General features: G+C 39.0%; 2 protein-coding genes across 2 annotated transcripts in view; one reads left to right on the top strand and one right to left on the bottom strand.

Annotated features, from left to right (window-relative positions):
• Positions 1-20,607, top strand: part of LOC132990158 (uncharacterized) — a 411,085-nt gene that overhangs the window by 57,854 nt on the left and 332,624 nt on the right. The window lies entirely within an intron of this gene.
• Positions 4,438-19,797, bottom strand: sdcbp2 (syndecan binding protein (syntenin) 2). The gene is made up of 9 exons (XM_061056669.1): positions 19,624-19,797; positions 14,723-14,774; positions 14,229-14,325; positions 11,085-11,185; positions 10,072-10,236; positions 7,730-7,905; positions 7,050-7,221; positions 6,450-6,541; positions 4,438-5,457 (listed from the first exon to the last, which is right to left on the bottom strand). Exons 2-9 carry the CDS (start codon positions 14,771-14,773, stop codon positions 5,403-5,405), a joined length of 909 nt encoding a protein of 302 aa, XP_060912652.1. The 5' UTR covers position 14,774; positions 19,624-19,797; the 3' UTR covers positions 4,438-5,402.

Here is a 20,607-nt window from a genome sequence, read left to right as displayed (position 1 = left end):
GTAGATCTGATTAAGGTGGGTCGTGCTCAGTCTGCTTTGTGCTGTATATTTCTTGCTAACATAATGCTCTTGTGGTGTTGTTTAACTGTCACTCTAGTGGTGTGTATTTCAAGTCCACCATACAAGAGCAAGTCACTGTAAAAAACTTTTTTTGTTAAAGAATCATTCTGCAAAGTATTGTTTAGTTATAGAGAATTCAATTTAGCAACTCAACAGGCTATCTAGTTTGTAATTGCATTTAGGATCAGGGTATTGTCTTTGTTTGAATGTGCTTTTTGAGAGGACTTTAATGAAAGTGGCATCTAAAGGCAACTCACTCTGTTAGCTGATCATGTCCAGATGTTCAATTGTATGTGTAATAAGGGCAAATGAGCAACATACAAATAAGATCTGAATCTTTTTGACTGTCAAAGCCAAATTTATGTAAAGAAACATCCCCAACACAACCAAAAGAAATACTGTGATGCCTACTCAATTGTTTAGTTCTTCAGTGAAGAAATAAGCAGCGTGAACTTCCTCTGTTTGAATTATCGGTTGACATGTTTTGCACTATTGTTCACTTTATGGATTTGAAGCAATTACTTGAAGTTGAGATTGTATGTCCACTAAGTTCTGGTTGATTGTTCTGTTGGTCTTTATTTATTTGAAAGCTCTGATGCAGGTTCAATAGATCCTAAAAGTGAAATTAATGACGTTATTTCTATAAATACTATAAAGCCATTCATCCATGCTAAGAGCTACTGATCTGAGCTCTTCATATACCAGATTGTATACAAAAAAAAACAGACATGTGAGTCCAAACGCTGTTTAAATCACTTGCCGACAATAAGCAGAGTTTATGCCATTTGTTCAAATTATAAAATAGTCTGTCAACGTTGACACGCATGACAATCTGTGTCTGTGTTTGGATGTTACATCACTGATGTAAAAGATCCCTAAAAGCAGCAGCAGCAGCAGCAGCCATGAACAGTGCATCATAATCCATGTAGATTAAATAAATGCCTCAGAGACACACAGGACTGTCTGTTCATCGCTAACACATGGTCACATTTGCGCGTCAATCACCACGTTGTGTTCCCATTATGTCCTGACTGTAAAGTACTGCTTTGCTAAAGTGTATAAGGAGGCTCAAATTATTTCATGTTCCGCCAAAAGCCATAAAAGCCTGTCAGGGTACAGGCGTAAGAATGTGGGAGGCGGCCTCCTCCTCTCAATGTTACCGTATGGAAGTAATGTAAATGATGATGTATATGAGCATTGTACTTTGATTACAGTCAATCGAACTCTCCTGCTGTCACTAAATACAGGTTAGTGTCCTAAACAGAGTGAGAGAGGGAAGATTAAGTGAACTTGTGATCCTTTAAGAGGTTCCGACTTGTTGTGGGTAGCAGCAATCATCTCAACCCTCTTTGTTTAACCTCTATGCACTACAGTCTACGTTATTTTTTCATGTACGTGAGTAGCTGATATGTTCAATACGTTAAAGGAAGAATATGCGATTTTTCACACTTAAATGTAGCAGAAATCAAGTATATCCTCTAAAAATAACTGAGTCATAACTGTCTACAATGAGTGTGACACCCGAGTCCCACTGTCTGTGAAGTTTTCGAAGCTGTATCTACAACGTCTTTACATGGACGGGACGGCCGACCGGCTCCTCCCCTCGTGTATAAAAGTTGTTTAATTGAGGGACGAGAGAAAAGAAGAATAACATACTGTACTCACTGCTTCATTGAATGCCACGTAAGCGTTTCTAGATCACGCTCATTTAGTGTAAATTTGTGTGAAGATACGAGTAAAATAAAGAGCGCTAGCATTAGCATGCTAACACAACAAGGCAGCACAGGTTGTTTTGGTTTCATGCTGGTGCTCAAGGGCGACATCTGCTGGATCAAAAAGTTGCATATTCTTCCTTTAACTTGTGTGTGTTCAATCCTGTGCCCACAAGTTTTTCTTGTGCAAACAATTGTGTGTTAATAGAGACAAAAACTTGTACACTCAAGACAATAACCTTTTTTTGCAAAGTTATCATTGCACAGCTTGTGCACCAAATTTGTCATTCTGTTAATACAAGATGCTATAATTGTGCACCAGTGTGCACAGGAGCATAATTACTAATTTAGCAGAAGTTATCTTAAAGGCTTTATATGTGATTTTTCACACTTAAATGTAGCAGAAATCAAGTATCTCCTCTGAAAATAACTCTGTGAGTCATGACTGTCTACAATGGGTGTAACACCCGAGTCCCACTGTCTGTGATGTTTTCAGAGTTTTCAGAGTCCTATCTTCAGTTTGTTTACATCGCCCGGACGGCGGCTGACTCCTCCCCTCACGTATAAAAGTTGTTTAATTGAGGGACTAGAGAAAAGAAGAATAACATACTGTACTCACTGCTTAACTGTGTTTCTAGATCACGCTCATTTTGGGTAAATTTACATGCAGTGTGAAGATACGAGCATAATAAAGATCGCTAGCATTAGCATGCTAACACAACAACGCACCGCGAGTTGTTTTGGTTTCATGCTGGTGCTCAAGGGCGACATCTGCTGGATCACAAAATCGCATATAAAGCCTTTAAGCATACAAGTTTTAAATCTTGTTTGCTTATTTTTTTCTTTGATTTTATCATAGTGTCTTGAGACTCATGGCATTGTGAGTGATTTACTCATTAACACAGTCATGATTCTCCTCCAATCAAACTTCACCATACAGCACTTTATTCAAATCTATTCCAAGATTATTGTAATGCCAAGGAGGCGATCATCCTGAGAGTGTCTCAGCTGACCGGAGGAGGTGGGTGGTGGTGTCTAGCTTTTTTTTTCTTCCTTTGGTCAATATTTGAATGTGTATCGTCCTCATAATGCTTTAATCCTTGTGTGTGTGTGTGTGTGTGTGTGTATGTGTGTTTCAAAGCCTATGTAATTAAAATTAATGTATACAGAGAATATATCAACTCAAGTCCTTATAACATCCTACCATAGAGGAGATCCAATGCCTTGTATAGGAATTCAGCTGACTTCATTGTTATGACCTAATGTCATGTACATTAACTATTTTAATGGCAATAGTAGTGTGTACAGTAAAAATACATCAGTAGGCGTTTTCTCCATTCACCCTCCCACTACACTGTATAAAGACCTACAGCCCCGATATTAAACAGCATGGAGGAAACCTTTCTGTTGTGCTCACGTGTGTGTTTCTCTTCTAATTAGATCTCTGGACGTTTGACTGTCTGGATATTATGACGCATGATTTGTTCAATATTCAAAAACTAGCATGAATTTGAAAGTAGCGTTCCCTCAGTGCACCGTCTACACCCGCCACCTCCGCTCTGTGCTCCATCAAAAGCCACGCCCCCTCACTTACATGCACGAGTGCCGTTGGTGAAGAAAGTATGTCGTCACATGATGTCTTATCAGCGGTAAGTAAACACTAAACTTTATCATAAAACATGTGAAACAAAATGGCCAACGACAAACTCACGGTATAAGCTAGTGTACGCATGGGGTAGAGAACGAGCAGGGAGACGGGGAGGCGTGATTGGTTCATCAGATTGGTACCTCGTGGCAAACATTGGTCGAAGTTTTTAGAGGCTCACAACTGATACAGAAGTGTATCTGGAGAAAATTTCCAACCTTGCCTTTAACCTACCTATATTACATATACATACATTAACCCTCTTCTCATAGGAAACCGCGACATTTCAACACTATAAAAATACTCTAAGAGCATAGAGATCCTGAGAATACAGCATGTTAAAGAAAGCACTACCTAGTTTATGTGAACAGAAAGACTGTTTATTTGTTTTACAATATTATCTTGGTCACAATCGTATATAAACTTTTAGATTTTTCGAGCATTTTCTTACAGAATGACAGTGATGTTTATCAGATTGCATACCTAGAAAATTAAAGGAATACATGCATCCAAACATGAACAGCATAAAAAGGAGCAACTTTACATATCAGGCAGAAGTTCACAAATGTGCGCTCTGCCCCCCTCAGTATAAGAAGGAATATTACAGAGGATCTCGACATTTTGCAGAGAAGAGACCATTTATTGGTTTCACCCATGATGTGGATTTTTAAACTTCAATCTGAGCATAGGATATTCAGCATTACATTAGTACTTTCCTAAAGCTAACATGTTTGTTTTTTACGAGTTCTCTCATTTACATGAGGTACCACAAACACAATGATAAAAAAAACTAACATTTTGAACTTACTATTGAAATGGAAACAGGAAAGACAACCCTTTAAAAAGGTAGTGGAAAGTGCACTTAGTGGGTGTGTCCAGCACATATCCTGTCCAAACAAATGTCAACAATCCCCCTTGAAAATGTATTTGAAACACAACAGGACCATATTCGACAACAACTTCCACTTGGCTCCTGATACCTACTGCACTGTGGTCTTTCACCGGCTCACAGCTTTTACAGTGTTTGTGGACAGGACTCAATCCCAGCTGCATAGGGGAACAAACATCTAGTGCTGCCCCTTTCTCTACACTTCCCCCAGGAATGTTCCAACAAATCCAACATATCAGAGTCTCATCATGACTACACTGACTCATAGAGACAGGAAATGTGGTTTAATGATAAATCGCTATCTCTTGAGAAGATGAAACTCTCTCTTATGTTCAAATCCAGGGACCATCAATGTTAGGGATGAACAAAAAGACATTTTTCTTTTGCCAAAAACAACACTGTTTTACACAAATATATGGTTTAAACTAAAGACAACTATGCTAAAATGGTTGAGTTTTACTGGCCGTGTAAAAACACCTGTACACTGGAATCTTAAAACATGTCAGCAATTTCTTTTTACATTTGAGGACATGGGTTTGAACTCAGCTCAGATTTTTATGTACACACATAAGGGGCAGAGTGCAGGAACGGGGAGCACAGCCGTTTTCTTTGTGGTATTAATCTGATAACTGACAGTTGGCTTTTTTTTTGACAAAGATGAAAAGTCACATGACAATGATTCTTCTCCAAGATGAGGAGGAAGCTCTGGACTCGTGATAGTGTGCATGGCTTTAAAAAAATAACATTTTGTACTGTCCTTAAACCTCAAATACAAAACAAGAAAAAACAGGTAATACTAGGCATACAAGGTTAACATACAAAGAAAAGAAAAGACTTGGACATGTCAAAAAAAAGAAGAGGAAATTTTGAAGAGGTAAAGAGAATACTGAAATGAAGAATAGAAAAAAAAGGCATCTTAAGATTTATGTTAAGGATGAGAAAATGAAGCAGATGATGATTGTGATGCAGGAGGTGGTTTGGTATGAAAAGAGAGAGAGAGATACAGATATGAAGAAAGACAAGAGAGAAAGAGAGAGTGAGAGAGATATCTCTGTATTGTAGACATCCTGACAGTTTACAGTCCTCCTCCTCGTCTTCACACCTCCGGGACAGAGTGATCCATGGCTGATCGCAGGAGACCGCTGGACATCCTGGTATAAAGAATCACATTGAGGAGTTTGTCAGCTAAGATATAAATTACAGTTATTGTGGTGCAACATCTCATGCTTCAGGTGGACCTACATATGTTGTTGTTATATGAAACTATGTTAGTGCGCCTGGTTTGGGGGGTAAATGTCAATTAATCACTTTTCCAAAAACATACATTTGTATTTGTTTTTGTTTTTTCTACGGTGACTTTATAAAGCATCCTGCTGACACAGAACAAACAAACACAGGGAGACTGGAACAGAATCAGTCACTTTAAGAAACTGCACAGTGAACAGATTGTTGTAGTTTTTAAACACTTCAATGAGGAAGAGAACAACTGTGGAATTAAAATGTAGAAATTAGGGGTGCTGGTAGCTCAGTGGTTAGTGTGTGCCCCCCATGTGCAGAGGCTAAGGTCCTCTAGATCGTGCGACCCAGGTTCAAATTCGATCTTTGGCTCCTTTCCCACCTGATTACCCACTCTCTCTCCCCTCTGACTCTATCCATTGTCCTATCTTACCAATAAAGGCACAAAAAAAAAAGCCAAACAATAAATCTTCAAAAAAGTTGGAAATTAGAACTGATCTTGATATGTGGTCATGAATTATTTCCTAGGATTATGGGTACAGAGGACGTTCAGGACGAGGATAACACTTCTATACTATACTACATCTATTCCATTTTTTACAGTGCTTTGGCAGTTTGGCCTATTTATTTGAGCCAAGAACAGGGCTGATGAGATGCAGTGGAGTTATTGTTTCACTGACTGCTCGCTCAGGGTGGATATTGGAGCATGTTGGCACTGCAGTCACAGCCCTGCTTTTTCAATCAGTGAAGAACTTACTTAAGAACCACATTATTTCATTTATTCACCATCAATGATCGGAAATCATTATCAAATGTGGCAAATTTTCACTCTGATCTACTGTAAACTTTTTCCCTGTGTCAATGCCTAGTGAATGATAACAGATAACCCAAAAACATCGAGTCTCACCTCTTGATCATGTGCTCGTAGACAAACTTGGGCATGGTGGTGATGGTCATGGCGGTGGGAGAGGTGGTCAGAATGTCCTTGACCTGAGAATCCTGTACATTTTTATTTAAAAAAAGCAGTGAATTGAGGAAAGGAATAACGGCACAATTTTTGATTATTTTTTACACTTATCTTAAAATATATTCAAAGCTTTAATCACAGTGCAGGATCAAACTAAAAGCATTCATGTAAAACAGCGGACTAGAAGCAAACTATGAGCACACGACTGAGACAAACTAAACACTTTTTCACTTCACATCTGAACAGACTGACGCTGGTTGAATCTCTTACTTACTGAAATTGCTGCATGGTGCCATGTTAAACTACATTTAGCCAGTATGTGAGCAGCTATCCCAATACAAAATTCACATTAGCCACCAAATATCAAACAAGCATCACAGATTATGTGTATGTATGTTCTAATTTTAATTTTCTACAAGACATGAAAAGTGAAATTCATTTAATCTTAAAGAGCATGTTACTTTCTCATATAGGGACCATTTAGTTAACAGTTTATATCCATCAATGAGCAACACTTAAAAGAGACAAGCAGTGTCTGACCTTAAGTCCAATAACGTTTTGCCCATTGATTTCACAGATGTAATGTTCAGTCAGCAGGCCATTGCGGGCAGCAGATCCATCCTTGACCAGGGAGGTGATTTTACCAGACTTGTAGATAAAGCCCACATGGCCTGAGCTGTCTTTGTGCATCGTGACAGTGCGCTGAAATGGCCTAGAAACACACACACAGCACCCAAACACGGTTCAGAAATATAAAGCATTGTGATAAAACACAGACCGTGTGACTTTTATTGAGAACTACCACGTATCTGTAAGTTTACAACTATATATAAATGATAAAAAATAAATATTAACAACTTTGAGACTAATAGGAAAATAAGATAAGAAAGAAAATCTATTTGTTAAACTTCATGAAAACAAAAGTAAAATAACATGTCATCAGTGAGGTGCAAGTGATTGAAACAGCCAGCAGAGGGAGCCAAACATTTCAGCTATTACAGAAAGTCCTGAAACTTTAAAGAGAATATATCAGTTAACACTTAAAGAGCAAATTGATGAAGCTCATGCATGAATACATTAATAATTACTCCAGCAGCTCATCAAATAAAACTTCTCACCTTCCCTCAGGAAAACTCAAAGACTGAGAAAGTTGAATCAAGTAAAAAAAAAAAAAAAACAGTCTTTAATGTTGGGACATTAATGTGATCAGTTCTGCTCACCTGTCCCTGACCACAAGCTCGATGCGGGTCTCAGCGGCTGCCTTCAAAGCCTTGTGGCCTTTGTCGACACTCCAGCCGGCGCAGTTCTGTCCATTAATCTGAAGAATCTGGTCACCAAAACGCAGGCCAGCCAGGGCAGCAGGGGAGTTGCCCTGCACCAGCTGGACAAACATACCCTGAGAGAGGAAAGAGGAAATAGATAAAACATTGAAAATAAGTCTAAGGAACAGAGGAAGAGGCAACACAGGCAATGGGATCTAAAACAAAGGACTAACTTGAGGAAAGAGTCAAGGACACGCAGAGGAAACACCTTTAAAACACAGAATTAGATGGCAGGCATTACACACTGTAAACTTATTGCAGTTATAAATTTGCTGAATTACCTTATCCATCTCTGCAATCAGAAGTATCATTTTACATTTTTGTACACGACTTTGCAATATTATCGCCCTGTTAGGTTGTTATGAGCCAACATACTTTGTATGTGTATCCATGGCAACTCAAATGAACATGCTGGGGGTAGAGTCCATCTCACACACAGTCATTTTATTGCACGTTCTTATTGTCTGATCTGTTCAAGTAGAGTTCATTTTTACTAAAACATTGGTTACTACTAGAGACAGGTACCAAATACTAGTGCTTTTTTGTACCGGTACCCGATTGGTCGGTACCGGGAGTGCCATTAAGGTCATGGACAAACAGCTACTTTCAGCCAAACAGCAGACAAGTCTACTAAAATAGTTTAGACTAACAAGCTGCAGCTCGCCTTTCTTGCGCATTTTAGAGGCAGTCGCTTCCGTTGTGTCTATGCGTGTGTGTGTGTTTGTGTGTGTATATGCATGCCGTCAACCCGTCCTCTCTGTGTGCTGAGGCTCAGCTGAGAGGAGACTTGAATGTAAGATAAATATGAGCAAAATAACTGAAGGAAAGAAAAATAAATGTAATTTACTGCACACAGACGCTTGTGATAGCAAAAGCTCTAACGTAACGTAAGAAGCATCACAGAGCATGTTGTGTATTAACTTTAATGGATTAATTAAATGGTAAAAACCAAGCATAACCATAAGAGCAAGACTCTTAAGGTGGCATATATTTCCATGATGTTTCAACTTAAAATATAGTCATTTTAAATTAAATTATAAAACTAATCCCATTATTGTGATGAAACCTATAGTTGTATATTTTATGTCTTATATTTAGACATCTTTCAAGCCATGTATTTAGTTTTTCACCAAATAATAAAGAGTTGTAACGATAAGTATCGGTATTGATCGGCAGTACCAGTATTGGTAGCGGTATCGATAAAATCCAAACAATATCCATCCATAATAATTACAAGACAGTGTGATCATCATTTGGGCACAGATGAAAGAACATATGGCAACAATTTTCAACATGCTGTTTGTTTTTGTTCTCCCAACTGCAGAATAACTGAAATTGCCCGTTCTCGCAGGATTTGTGATGGATCTTCATACCAAGGCAGTCCTGAACATGTTATTTTTAGTTGCGATAAGACAATTTGTATCAATGCACTGGGAGATAATAGATCCTGTGCATGGTGGGAGGATGGAACTTCTAAGAATGTCCTTCCTTAAAGTCCACTAAGACAGTAAAGCAAATGTATAGCATACAATCCAGCTGCATCTGGTCTTAATGGTTTGTTAACTTCAGACATCAGGCCCTGTGATAAACAACGTCTAATTTCTAACTATTTATCAGAGGCTTTACACAGAAGGAGCTCAGACTGATGTGGTAATCTAAAGCTAAAGCTAAGGCTAAAGCTACTTACAGACCTCTTCATGCATGTGTTTCATAATTATTGCAATCTGAACGTGGAGGCAGGCCTTAACTGTGAAACAAATAAAGAAAAATGAATGCCAGCAGCAAAACTAACTAAGGACACTTAGACTGGTTGTCCCCTCTACTGGTGTAAAAGGGTGGTGAGGGGGGGGGTCTGTACCTTTTTACTTACTGTGATTGCTGAAAGCTCAAATTAAGTTTGGATAAACTTTTATTAAATTAATACTTAAATGAATAGGAACTCTACACAGTGTTGTACATTGCGTCTAATAAAAGTTGTTAATTGATGAAACCCCCCCGTGTTCTACATGTTAAACCATAGGATGCTCTGGACACTGAGAGAAACCGGTAAAATATGGATCTTCTTTTTAAACCAAGTGAAGCAGAGTCTGGCCCAGATCTTCCTTAACTTGAGTAGAAAAATAGAAAAACTGGGTGTGAATTTCCTCAGCTATTAGTTTATTGTCAAAGAGCTTTTGATGACTGGCCTTCAGCCTGAGCTGAATTATTCATGCGAAAACAGTTTTATGATGCTGACTCACGTTGTCGATGGCCCTGAGCCGCAGTCCAACCTTCCTGTCCTGGTCTTTGCAGAGGATAATCTCCCGCAATCCGGGGCGGATCTCTGCCCTCCGGATGCCCACATCGGTCCCTGTCACTGGCCGAACCATGCCCCCATAACCTGAGCTGGAGGGCACTGCCACTTGCTGAGGAGGGAAGAGAAAGCCAAAGAAGATATGACAGGAGAAAGGGAGGGTTGAGAAAGAAGAAGAGGAATAATAGATTATGGGGGCATGTAACATTAAAATTCATTTGAAGACAAAAAAAAATCATTGTGGAGGTGAGGATATCAGCAAATGGCAGAGAACACAGATGGTTACATGCCAGCTGACTAAGCTAGGGTGGCAAGAGATCCTTGCATGTGTATGATACACAAACACACAGACTAACGGTTTGAGGGGGAGTGAAGAGCTCCCACTCTCCCACACACAGCTCCAGGCCTGTGGTGAGTCACTCAGTAATGTGGTGATCCAGGAACATAATACTGTTGTGTTTAATCAAATGGAAAAAAACAACAAAAAAACTGTTTGTTTGTTTTTTTTTAAATCACTGGACCTGAATGTTTGAAGGGAGAGGCTTTAAGGGGGTTTTATATTATAAAGAGAGTTTTGTTAATGTACCAGAATTATAAAAGCAACCACTTCTGGGCAAAATTAAAATGTAATATGAAATTTCAGTGATCTGACACATTGAATTGTCTTAAAAGGTATTAGGTAGTAGTTTTATGGAGGCTTCTGTGTCTCTAGAGGGAGCTGTGTGAAGTCTGAAATGTCTTGAAGGAATGTCTTTCCAGTAAGTGTCTGTTGAGACAAATTTGAAAATGGAAACAAGCTGGGGGTGTGGTGTAAGAAGAAAGCTTGCCAAACCTCTGTAGCTCACTACTTTCAATCTCAACTCCAACAATGTTATGAGAGTGCTATACTGAATCTGTGGAGTACTCTGATAGTGCATGAAAACAACTGAAGTTGTGGATGCATTATTAACAAACACTTACATTGTCAGCCACAGGCAGCAGGGCCAGGTTCCTCTGGACTTCATCGCTGTCCAGAGCAAGACCCATGTAGTTACCCAGCTCCTCAAGGTTCGGATACAAGCCTGGGAGGAAGGAGAGAAGGAGGACGCCGAGACGGTTGAGAGGAAGAAGGGAGAAAAAAGGGCAAGGAGAAAGAAAGTTACTTGAATGAAGACGGGTGATTTAATCTCAATTAGATTATAAATATTCATATTTATTTTGTAATGTTTTCAGTTCACAGATGTGCAAACACAAGCCCATAAGTCGTGATTTAAGTGGATCTCATTCTTTCCCATACTTTATATTTTATTCATGCTGTCCATCACATCGGATCAGGCCTCCATTGGAGGAATGCTAATAATGAGCACTCTGTGTTGCAGTGCAGTAAAACTTTCCAGGCATCAGTATTCAATCCCTTGTTATGATGGAAAGCCTATGACAGGAGCCTGCCCCTGCCTCTGCAGCAGATTACTGCATGTATCCAGACAAAGGTGACAGAAAGGGCATGTGAGGAAAGAAGTGAGAGGAGGAAAAAGTCCAAACAGTTGCTACAAAGCAGCATACATGAGTACTTGTGCTGGACAGTCTAGTGTTAGCACTTGATGTGCAGTTCATTTGACCAGATCTCCCACAAAGCAAAAGCATTAGCTTAGAAGATAAATAGCAACTTGTCAGAATGTGCTGGTGCTTATATTGATTTCTGACTTAAGCACGCCACCCGTGCTTAAGTCAGGGCCCAGCTGGGCAGCCCCAGTCAAAAAAAGTCTGGATTTAGACCAGCTAGATAAACTTACGCACTTGCAAGCATGTCATGTTACTCTGGCCAGCAGCAGGACAGAGGGTTCTGTTACTGGGACAGATGGTGCAGAAAGTGAAGGTCAGGGACAAAACTTTCAGATGGATATATTTTCATTCATCTATCCCATTCAACACTAGTTCTGTGGAGAGTCACTGTCTGATATCGGAGCTGCTGAAGCATTTCCTATTGAGGAAAGTATCGTAAATGTTCCAGAGAAATATCTGGAACATGGTGTAAGAAAAGGAAACAGTTGTAACTTCTTCAGTTAAGAAGCGTAGCCTAAATTCATATCCTGGGGTTGCTTCTGAGACAAACTTATTTTAAGGAGCTGTATCAGTCAGGATGTGTTTTTTTTGTCCTTGACAAATTAGTACTATGTTGGAATACATGAGCAGTGCAGAGACAGTGCTCAGGCAGCGAAACACATAAAAGACCCTCATGCTCTGCTGAAATAAAATAAGTGCACATAAACTACATAAATTAAGTATTTTGTGCCTTTCTTTCAGGAGGGAGAAACACCAACATGTTTCAAGCTTAACATATGAAGTATATAAAACTTCGCAAAATGCACATCATGATTCACTTCACACTCCTACACTAGGACCTCCCCAAATCCTTGCTTCATTATTGCAAAAACTGAGAATGTCCAGTCATCGCTGCCAGTTACCCTCTCTTTTTCTCTCTATTCATGACTTCGTGCTGTTTCACAGCCTGCTCTTTAATGCAGCTCTAACAAAATCTTGCTTCACAGTTATACAAATAGAAAAATAAAAATAATAAACTTGGGTTTGCTTGGTAAAGAACTTTGCTCTTTCATTAAATTCAAAAGCATTTCACTGTTCTTGTACTTCACCCTTTCTACCCAGAAATCTCCCTTAAGCTTCAGTATTTAGGAAACTACCTTTGAACATAAACCCTTGTTTCCAAATTAGGGAGTCAATTCCTTCTACGTTTCTTTTTCTCTTCATGTCCCATCAGAAATCTCTTGGATGATTCTTTCTTAATACTCAAAATACTGGCTACAATGACTTAATCAGTTAATCAAGTACCACTGATTTCAAAGACGTTTAGGAATGCTATGAGTTTTTGTATCAATTTGCATTCAGTATGTTATTTCAGTAGTGTAAAATGTCCACAGGTGTGATCAGTAACTGATTATGACCTGAGGTCTGCATCAGCAACAATGCAGAATGCCCGGGGCACAGTTGGCCTAGAGGTTAGGTCCTCCAAGAGGGCTGCCTGGGTTCAAACCCAACCTGCAGCTCCTTTCCAGCATGGCATTCCACACTTTCTCCCATTATCCTACTCTAGCCACTGTCCTATCAAATAAAGACAAAAAGCCCAAAAATAAATCTAATCAAAAAAACAAAAAACAATGCAGGATGTTCTGGATAGAGGAATGCTGTCAAATGAAGTTACATTTACTGACATTCCTTGAACAGGGAGCACAGATTAGTGAGTACTGTTTGTGTCTTCGGTGGAACCAAATGCCTCTTTGTGTTTATAAGGATGGGACATGAAAATATTAACAGGAGTAATTAATGTCAGGTTGACTGACTAAATGACTGCAATTTTACACTATCAGTGCATCTGGATGGGCCGTTGATCAGAGTTGATCAAGTCTTTCACATTTAACTCACTCTCTGTTTCCATTTTTCACACAAGGGTGAAAAAAAATTCCTCTCTTCTCTCTTTTTGCTCACCCCTACACCCCCTGGGTCTCTCTCTCCCTCCTTTTCATTTCAACTCCTCCTCTCTCTTTCTCCCATCAGGAATAGTCCCAGCACAACTGCCAGAGCTAGTCTCCATGGCGACTCACAGCTAGCTCTGCTGAGGTAAAACAAAAGCCCAAAGGCCCACAGGACTTAGAATCCAAACAGAGAAAAGAGAAACTGAATGAGTGGGAGAAGAGAAAAAAGGGGGAAAAGTGAGTGAAAATAGGCAGAAAGATTTGCTCTGCAAACTCTAAAGAACTCCTTTTCCCCCATTAACTCTTTTCTTCCTTCTAACTCTGGCTTACTGCCGAGTTCATGTTTCCTTTGACACAAACTCAGAAAAACATAGACCTCTGAGCAGGGAGAGAATAAACGCGAGAGAGAAACAGAGTGACAAACAGAGCTAAAGAGATAGATATCATAGACTGTGTGGGGGGGCCATTTTCTTCTAATAGAATTGCAAAAAGTTAAAAATAAACATGGAAGAGGAGACAAAATTACATGTATAAATAGGACAGCAGATATAGATGAATGTGTTACAGTTAAAATATAGAGAAGGAGGGGGGGGTTTGTGCCATTTTCATTAACATGGACAGTTCACGGCAGACTCACTTGATCCAGGCATCCCAGCAGTTACAGGCTGAGGCTGGTAGGCTCCCTCAGAGATGGCTGGCATTGTGGTGGCAGCGTGGGCATACTGGGCCTGGGCCTACAAAGCAATCAGAAGCACCAGTCAAATAAAAGTGTACATTAGAAATACATTTCCTTTTTTGTAAAAAGAAAGGTCCTTTTAGCTTGATTATGCATTATAGCTATTTATTTTATCAACTGCGTAGCACTTTATTTGACTTAATGCACTTTCCTGTGCTGCGTCTGAACTGTTTCAGCTCAGTGTTTTTCACTTGAGCTGTGGATGTTTGTGTGTCTGTATTTCTGATCTTGTCTTCTGTGTAGCTGCTGCAGATCTAATTCCCTTCAGGATAACAATAATAAAGTTGAATTTAAAAAAAAGGGAAATAAGTGGTATTGGCTAATACAGACTACAGCTAACTTGATGATTATCTCCAAATAGATGTGCTAAAATCCATCCAACCTGACACACTTACCTTGATAACCTTGTCGACCTTGAGGTCCTCGAGGGATGGATACAGGGACATGCTGCAGGGAAAACACAAACAGCAGTGAGTGAAGGACGTTGAGAAAAGGAAGGATGGCAAAGCTTTATGAGAGAACAAAGCTCACCAGACCACTAACCAAGATCACCTGATATGACCTTCATGATATTCATTACTATGAAGCATGTTATCAGGTATTTACATTGAATAAAACGACTGTGAGATGTGATAGGAGTGCTAGTTCTTAAGAGTACACTGAGAATCAAATCAAACTCTGCTTGTTAGACATTAACCCAATCCAGCTCTAAAAACAGGTGAGAAAGTTTGACTAGCATTTAGTAGGAAGACATGTTTTCCAATCTATTTGTTTTTATTAGTATACTGTATATGCCAGAAATGATGTTATTGGTTAATGGACAACACCTTTTAAATGGCACAAAATTGGAGTGCCAAAGGTATTCTCTGAAGCCCATAGCTTTACTTTACACACCCAAGCTCAGTAAAATTATATCCAGTTTGCTATCCAAAATCTGTGTGGTTCGCTTTGAATACAGCCAATTAGTTAATCTTGAGCCAAGATAATGCAGTAATGTGTTAAATCACCATGATCACAACACTGGTTATGGTTTTTCTAATATTTCAACAATTCTACAAAGGTGGGTATGTTTTGGGGAGGAGGAGATGTTTGAGGATAATTCTTTTCCCAGAAAAAAAAAATCACAAACAATGGTCCAATCCTAATCTCCATCCAAAAGCCTGAGAACTAAACACTTGTGAACTTAAATGACACTAGACCTGCAGTGCGTGGGTGTGCGAGTCCATAAAGGTTTCACTCATTTGTTGATTCATCATGAGGCCTGCGTAACATATGAGAAAACTTTTTAAGGCCTACTATGCCACCTTTGTTTCTGGTGTTTTCTGAAGCAGACTGTTGTAACGACGAGCGTCTCTGTAGTCAATTACTTGCGATTTCTTTCCTTTATTTATTCTGCTCATGTTTATCTAACACTGAAGTCTGCTCTCAGCTGAGCCTCGGCACACAGAGAGGCAGGGTCGATAGCGGCACACACACACAGACACAACGAGGTGCCTCCCTCTAAATTGTGCAAGAAAAGCTAGTCGCAGCATGTTCAGCCCAGCATTAAACAAGAGGGACTAACGAGAGCACAATTTTTCCATGTGCTTAACGGTACTCCCAGTACCGGCCAATCACATGCTGGTGCCAAAAAGTACAGGTATTCGATACCCGGCCATCCCTAATGAATAGTAGCACTGTATTGTTGCTTTCGTTTGTAGTAAGTAAATGAGAGTCCGTGAAACTTGTTTTCTTTGCCTTTGTAGGTGTAAGTCTACTGTTTGAAGCAGTTCACAAGAACAGATTTTCATTGAAAACAAGCTGATCTGTTCAGGCTAATAAATTATGAGAACACATTGCATGCTCAGTGATCTTTCACTTTAGTCTCGACTGTAACAAAGGCATTTCCTGTACAAACTCATAAGTAGCATTTAAGTGTGACAGATATGTTAACGATAAATAGACCCAATGTCCAGAATGTAAGTATCCAGTACAGTTCTATTTAGAAGAAGAAAAAATTACAATTCAACAATAATTCGCTCCAGAAATAGAAGAGCAGCACAGAATACCAAAATAAGTGAGCTAATGGATACAAACAGACGCCTTCAGGATGTGTAACACAAGGAAACAATTGGAGTACTATTACGTATGTCATGCCTTTGTTACATCACAGTCACATTATTTCTTTGTGACACAGCATCTTTCTTACCTAACCCTGCTCTCACACTGGGTGACTCTAAGGTGCAGGTGAGAAGAAAGTGTAAACCAAGTGAGAGGAGTACAGAGAGGAGGCAGGCAGAAGAAGCATAAGGAGGGAAAGGATGATCGTGCTACTATTTTTTCATCTATTCTCAAACTCAAATCACATTGCGCAACTTCTTTGTTTAATTATAAAGCTTTTTTTGTAGTTCGAACTATGACATAACTTACATACAGCTGGCTTTTGTAAAGTACAGTCTGTCAAACAACATAATACACAAGTAAACAGAGGAAGGAAAAAACACAAAAGGACATAAAAGCATCTAAATGTTTGATTTTCTAAGCACTGGGTGATGGTTTAAAACATTATAATAAGGACACTTTACATCCGACAATCTAAACTTGAAGAACGCATCACATTACATCTTTTGTAAAGTGTCTTGAGATAACATTTGCTTTGATTACTAAGATTGATTAACACCACATAAACAATAAACAGCATGACAGAAAGAGGAAACAAACAGTTGAATCTGTCAGCTGACTGAGATAATACAACACATGAGAACAGGACAGACATTAAGTAGCACAATGATGAGTCATAAACCTAAGTTTGTTTGAGTCTCTGGAAGCTGGGACATTTTGCTTCTTAAAGTTGACCTCTATTGTCAGCTAAAGAATATTCAAGATTCAGTTTTTTTATGTCAAGGTTTAAAGCTTGAATTAATCTCTTTATCATTATTTGACTGTTTGGTTGCTTGTTACAAATTGGTGTTAAAATTGAAAACAGAAGAAGCCAAGTCATCTTCAATTGTCTTAATCCAAGACCAGAGCTATTCAACATAAGCAACATATTCTTCAAAAGCTCACCACCCCCCTTTAAAGTCTTATCCAAAATAAAAGAAAATTATAATTTGCTTGTGTCATTTGCAAATTCCAAATAAAGCAAGATGAACTTTAGCATGAAAGATTTCTCACCCATGTTCTCAACCACACTGTGACAATTATATGTCACAATCACAAGACTTATGTGCACATCCCTTGCTCAATAAGGAACAGAAAAACAAAGTGTGGAGGATTACAGTATAATGAAACAGACATTATGGACAACTACCAAAAGCAGTACAGAAAATCACAAAAAGCTACTAAGAGAAATGGTAGACACAGTTTAGGAATAAAAAACTCTTGTCAAATTGAAAAAACAATTATGTTGTACCTGAAATGGATAATTTTCAAAGAATACTACCCCAAAGACACTAGATTGTGTCAAAATAACTCATCAGAAAAGGGCATTTTCAATTTAAGTACAAAAAGGTCACCTAATGGATCCCATTCTGGTAATATATACGCACACTGGAAGGACATGTGGCCAAACATGCATTTGACACAAGTAAGCGAAAGGATGAGTCCCTACGATAATCAAATAGTTGAAACCACAAACACATCACTGCAGGATCTCACACTCCCAGCCACTCCAGCCACTACTCTATCCAGTTATTCTTAGTCCTCACAGACAAGTGTATCATTGTGTCAGCGACACAGAGGGCCATTTTAATACATTCTAGTGTTTACTTTTCAGCTGTGTTTGTTTGTTCACTTTATATTCCTTACTCATTTGAACCAAGGTAACCAGGACACAGACTTTTTTTTTGTTTGTTTTGTTTTTCACTGAAAATATTTTTTTGGCATTACCTGAGCATGAAAAGGACCATTGTTGAAACTTACACAGAATAAAGCAGGTGCACAAAAATGGTTCTACATCGAAAAAACAAAGTCATTACAATATTTAGTTTTTATTTTATTTAATGTTTTTAAATGATCATCTACTTTTTAACACAGTTTCTTCATATCCTCAGTTTATTCAGTTACAGGTTTTTTTTTGGGGGGGGGGGGGGGGTTAAGTTACAGCATATCTGTTTTCAAATGTGTGGTTGTGCTGCACTGATTTATCAGTGTGTAAAGTCCAAACAACAAAAAATTGTTGTAAAAACTGTGTTTCCATCCAAATAAATATTTTCCAGTTCAGGTCTTGCTTTCGATGCACAATTTTATTTGGATAACACAATTAAATTGACTGTCTGAAACCTGAATCGAGGCACTATCCTTGTGAAAATCGAACAACCCTCTTTACTTCTCCGGTCTACACAGTTAAGAGTCTAGCTGTCAGCTGTATATAAACAGGCAATGCCTTGCTTTTAAGAGAGCTGTACTGCAGGAAGCTTGACATCTCTGTTGTGTTTGTTCCTACTCAAGACTGAAAGCATGAAGCTAGCAAATCAAAAGCTTTGGATGGAAACTGAAGAGAAAAACACAGGACTAACTTCAGTTCGCTTGAACTAATCGGTTATCTAAAAGAATGTGTTCTTCTTGGCAGCTTATTTTGGTCTATTGACATGGCTGGGAAAGAGACAGAAAGAGTGGAAGGGAGGAGGAGGAGGACTGACCACGGAGAAAAGAAACAGAGATCTGTACTGAGTGACCCACACCCTTTTCACTGTAATCCTTATGATGACCATGCTAAATGTTTTTCATTCCTTTAATTTCCTATATTGCCATATAACATTGAATTAGGCGTTACATACGGGTATGTTAGCGTTAACCTTACCATTATTCTTTATAAACAGGCACCATGAGCTGCTATATGAACGCTACAACAACACAGGAACTACATAGGATCAGACATAATGCGTAGGGCTTAACTAACGTTTGCCTAATTATAATGGATTAGGCATCCCCTGCAATAATAGTATCAAAACAAATGCTTGCGTAAAAATTTAGTTAGGAAATACAGCTGTAGTTATATAATAATACTGAGCCAGTTTCAACATAAGGTGTTGTTAAACGATACAGTGCGGTCATTAAAAATGTACGTCCACCAATCGGTCGGCTGTTAGATGATTTAACAGGCAGATATTGTAGTTATTTAAAACGTAAACAAGAGGAAATATATATGTACAAACACAAAAAATAGTTGTTTTTTGAGCTGGGTCGCTTAGCACATCGTCTTTGTTCCAGTATTAACAGCAGGGGAGAAAGCAGCTAGCCGCTATGTTAGCTAGTAAGATAAACGAAACCTAGGTAACCGTTAACGTTATAGCTAGGGAGGAGAGAGCCGTCTTACCTTCAATGTATTTGTTGTTAATTCAGCTCAAACCCTTCGGAATATGAGGCAGCAGCAAACTCCTTTATTTCTGTGTGTATCTTTTCGGTTCGGCTCTGGCTCTTCGTCGTGGAGAGGAGACAGCACCGAAGGGGATTTCTGGAAAGTGATCTCACTGCTGGCTTCCTGGTCGTGCATCTCACGTCAATCAATGTTGACGCTTTAGGCCACGCCCCCTCGTCGGTCTCATGTGACCAATTATATAGGCTACAGTGAAGCGAACTGTCTTTAAGACCGAATGACTAACCAAGCGAACACACTTTACATAACATAACAATAGGCTTGTGTTATGTGTTTTCTGGTTGTACATTCTTTTTTCAGAAAAACTCAAACTCTTGCTCTTAATTTTGAGTTGACCAACCCTGAGACTGAAAGCTCCAAGTGGGCTCCATGTTCATTGTAAAGTGTAAGTGCGAGTGTGGTCAGTGGAAAATGCCATCGTCAGTGGACTTCCTCTTGTATGATTCATCCTTGTAACGGGTAAACAAAGAATAGCCACCGTTTAAGCACAGTGCAGCTATTGATGCAGACTAGTGGAAACTTTCAAAACATAGCAGTGGCAGTGAGTGAGCCTGTAGGTTTTTAATGGATAAATTGGTTGACTGTATTCAGTTTTTTTTGTACTCATGCATAATTTTGAGTTTCTTTAATAAAGAAGCACTGGAGTCCCACTGTCTGTTCAGGTGCAACACTGTAGTAACTAATGGGCTAAGCAGTGAAACAGTAGGCTAATTCATGTTTAACAAATTATAAATTCATTAGGCCTAATCCTTAGGCTGCCATTTTTTGTTCCAATCAATCACTGACTTGTTCACAGTTTAGCAGAAACACCTCATGAAGAAAGTGGTGATTGAGTATTGATTTACAGATATGCATGAACTAATCAGTATGGGCTACATGTTGATTCATTTCTGTTGTTTAGAAGTAGTCTAATTTGTATTAGGC

Source organism: Labrus mixtus, chromosome 15 (assembly GCF_963584025.1).
Source record: "Labrus mixtus chromosome 15, fLabMix1.1, whole genome shotgun sequence".
Lineage (NCBI taxonomy): Eukaryota > Metazoa > Chordata > Actinopteri > Labriformes > Labridae > Labrus > Labrus mixtus.
The sequence above is the reverse complement of the archived record's forward strand: the minus strand, read 5'-3'. Positions and strand labels throughout refer to the sequence as shown.

Coding starts and splice junctions, on each gene's coding strand:
- sdcbp2 (XM_061056669.1), bottom strand. CDS start 14,773: ATGTCCCTGTATCCATCCCTCGAGGACCTCAAGGTCGACAAGGTTATC. Junction 14,326..14,722: donor AGGTCGACAAGGTTATCAAG/GTAAGTGTGTCA, acceptor ATTGCTTTGTAG/GCCCAGGCCCAGTATGCCCA. Junction 7,222..7,729: donor GAGCTTGTGGTCAGGGACAG/GTGAGCAGAACT, acceptor GTGTGTTTCTAG/GCCATTTCAGCGCACTGTCA.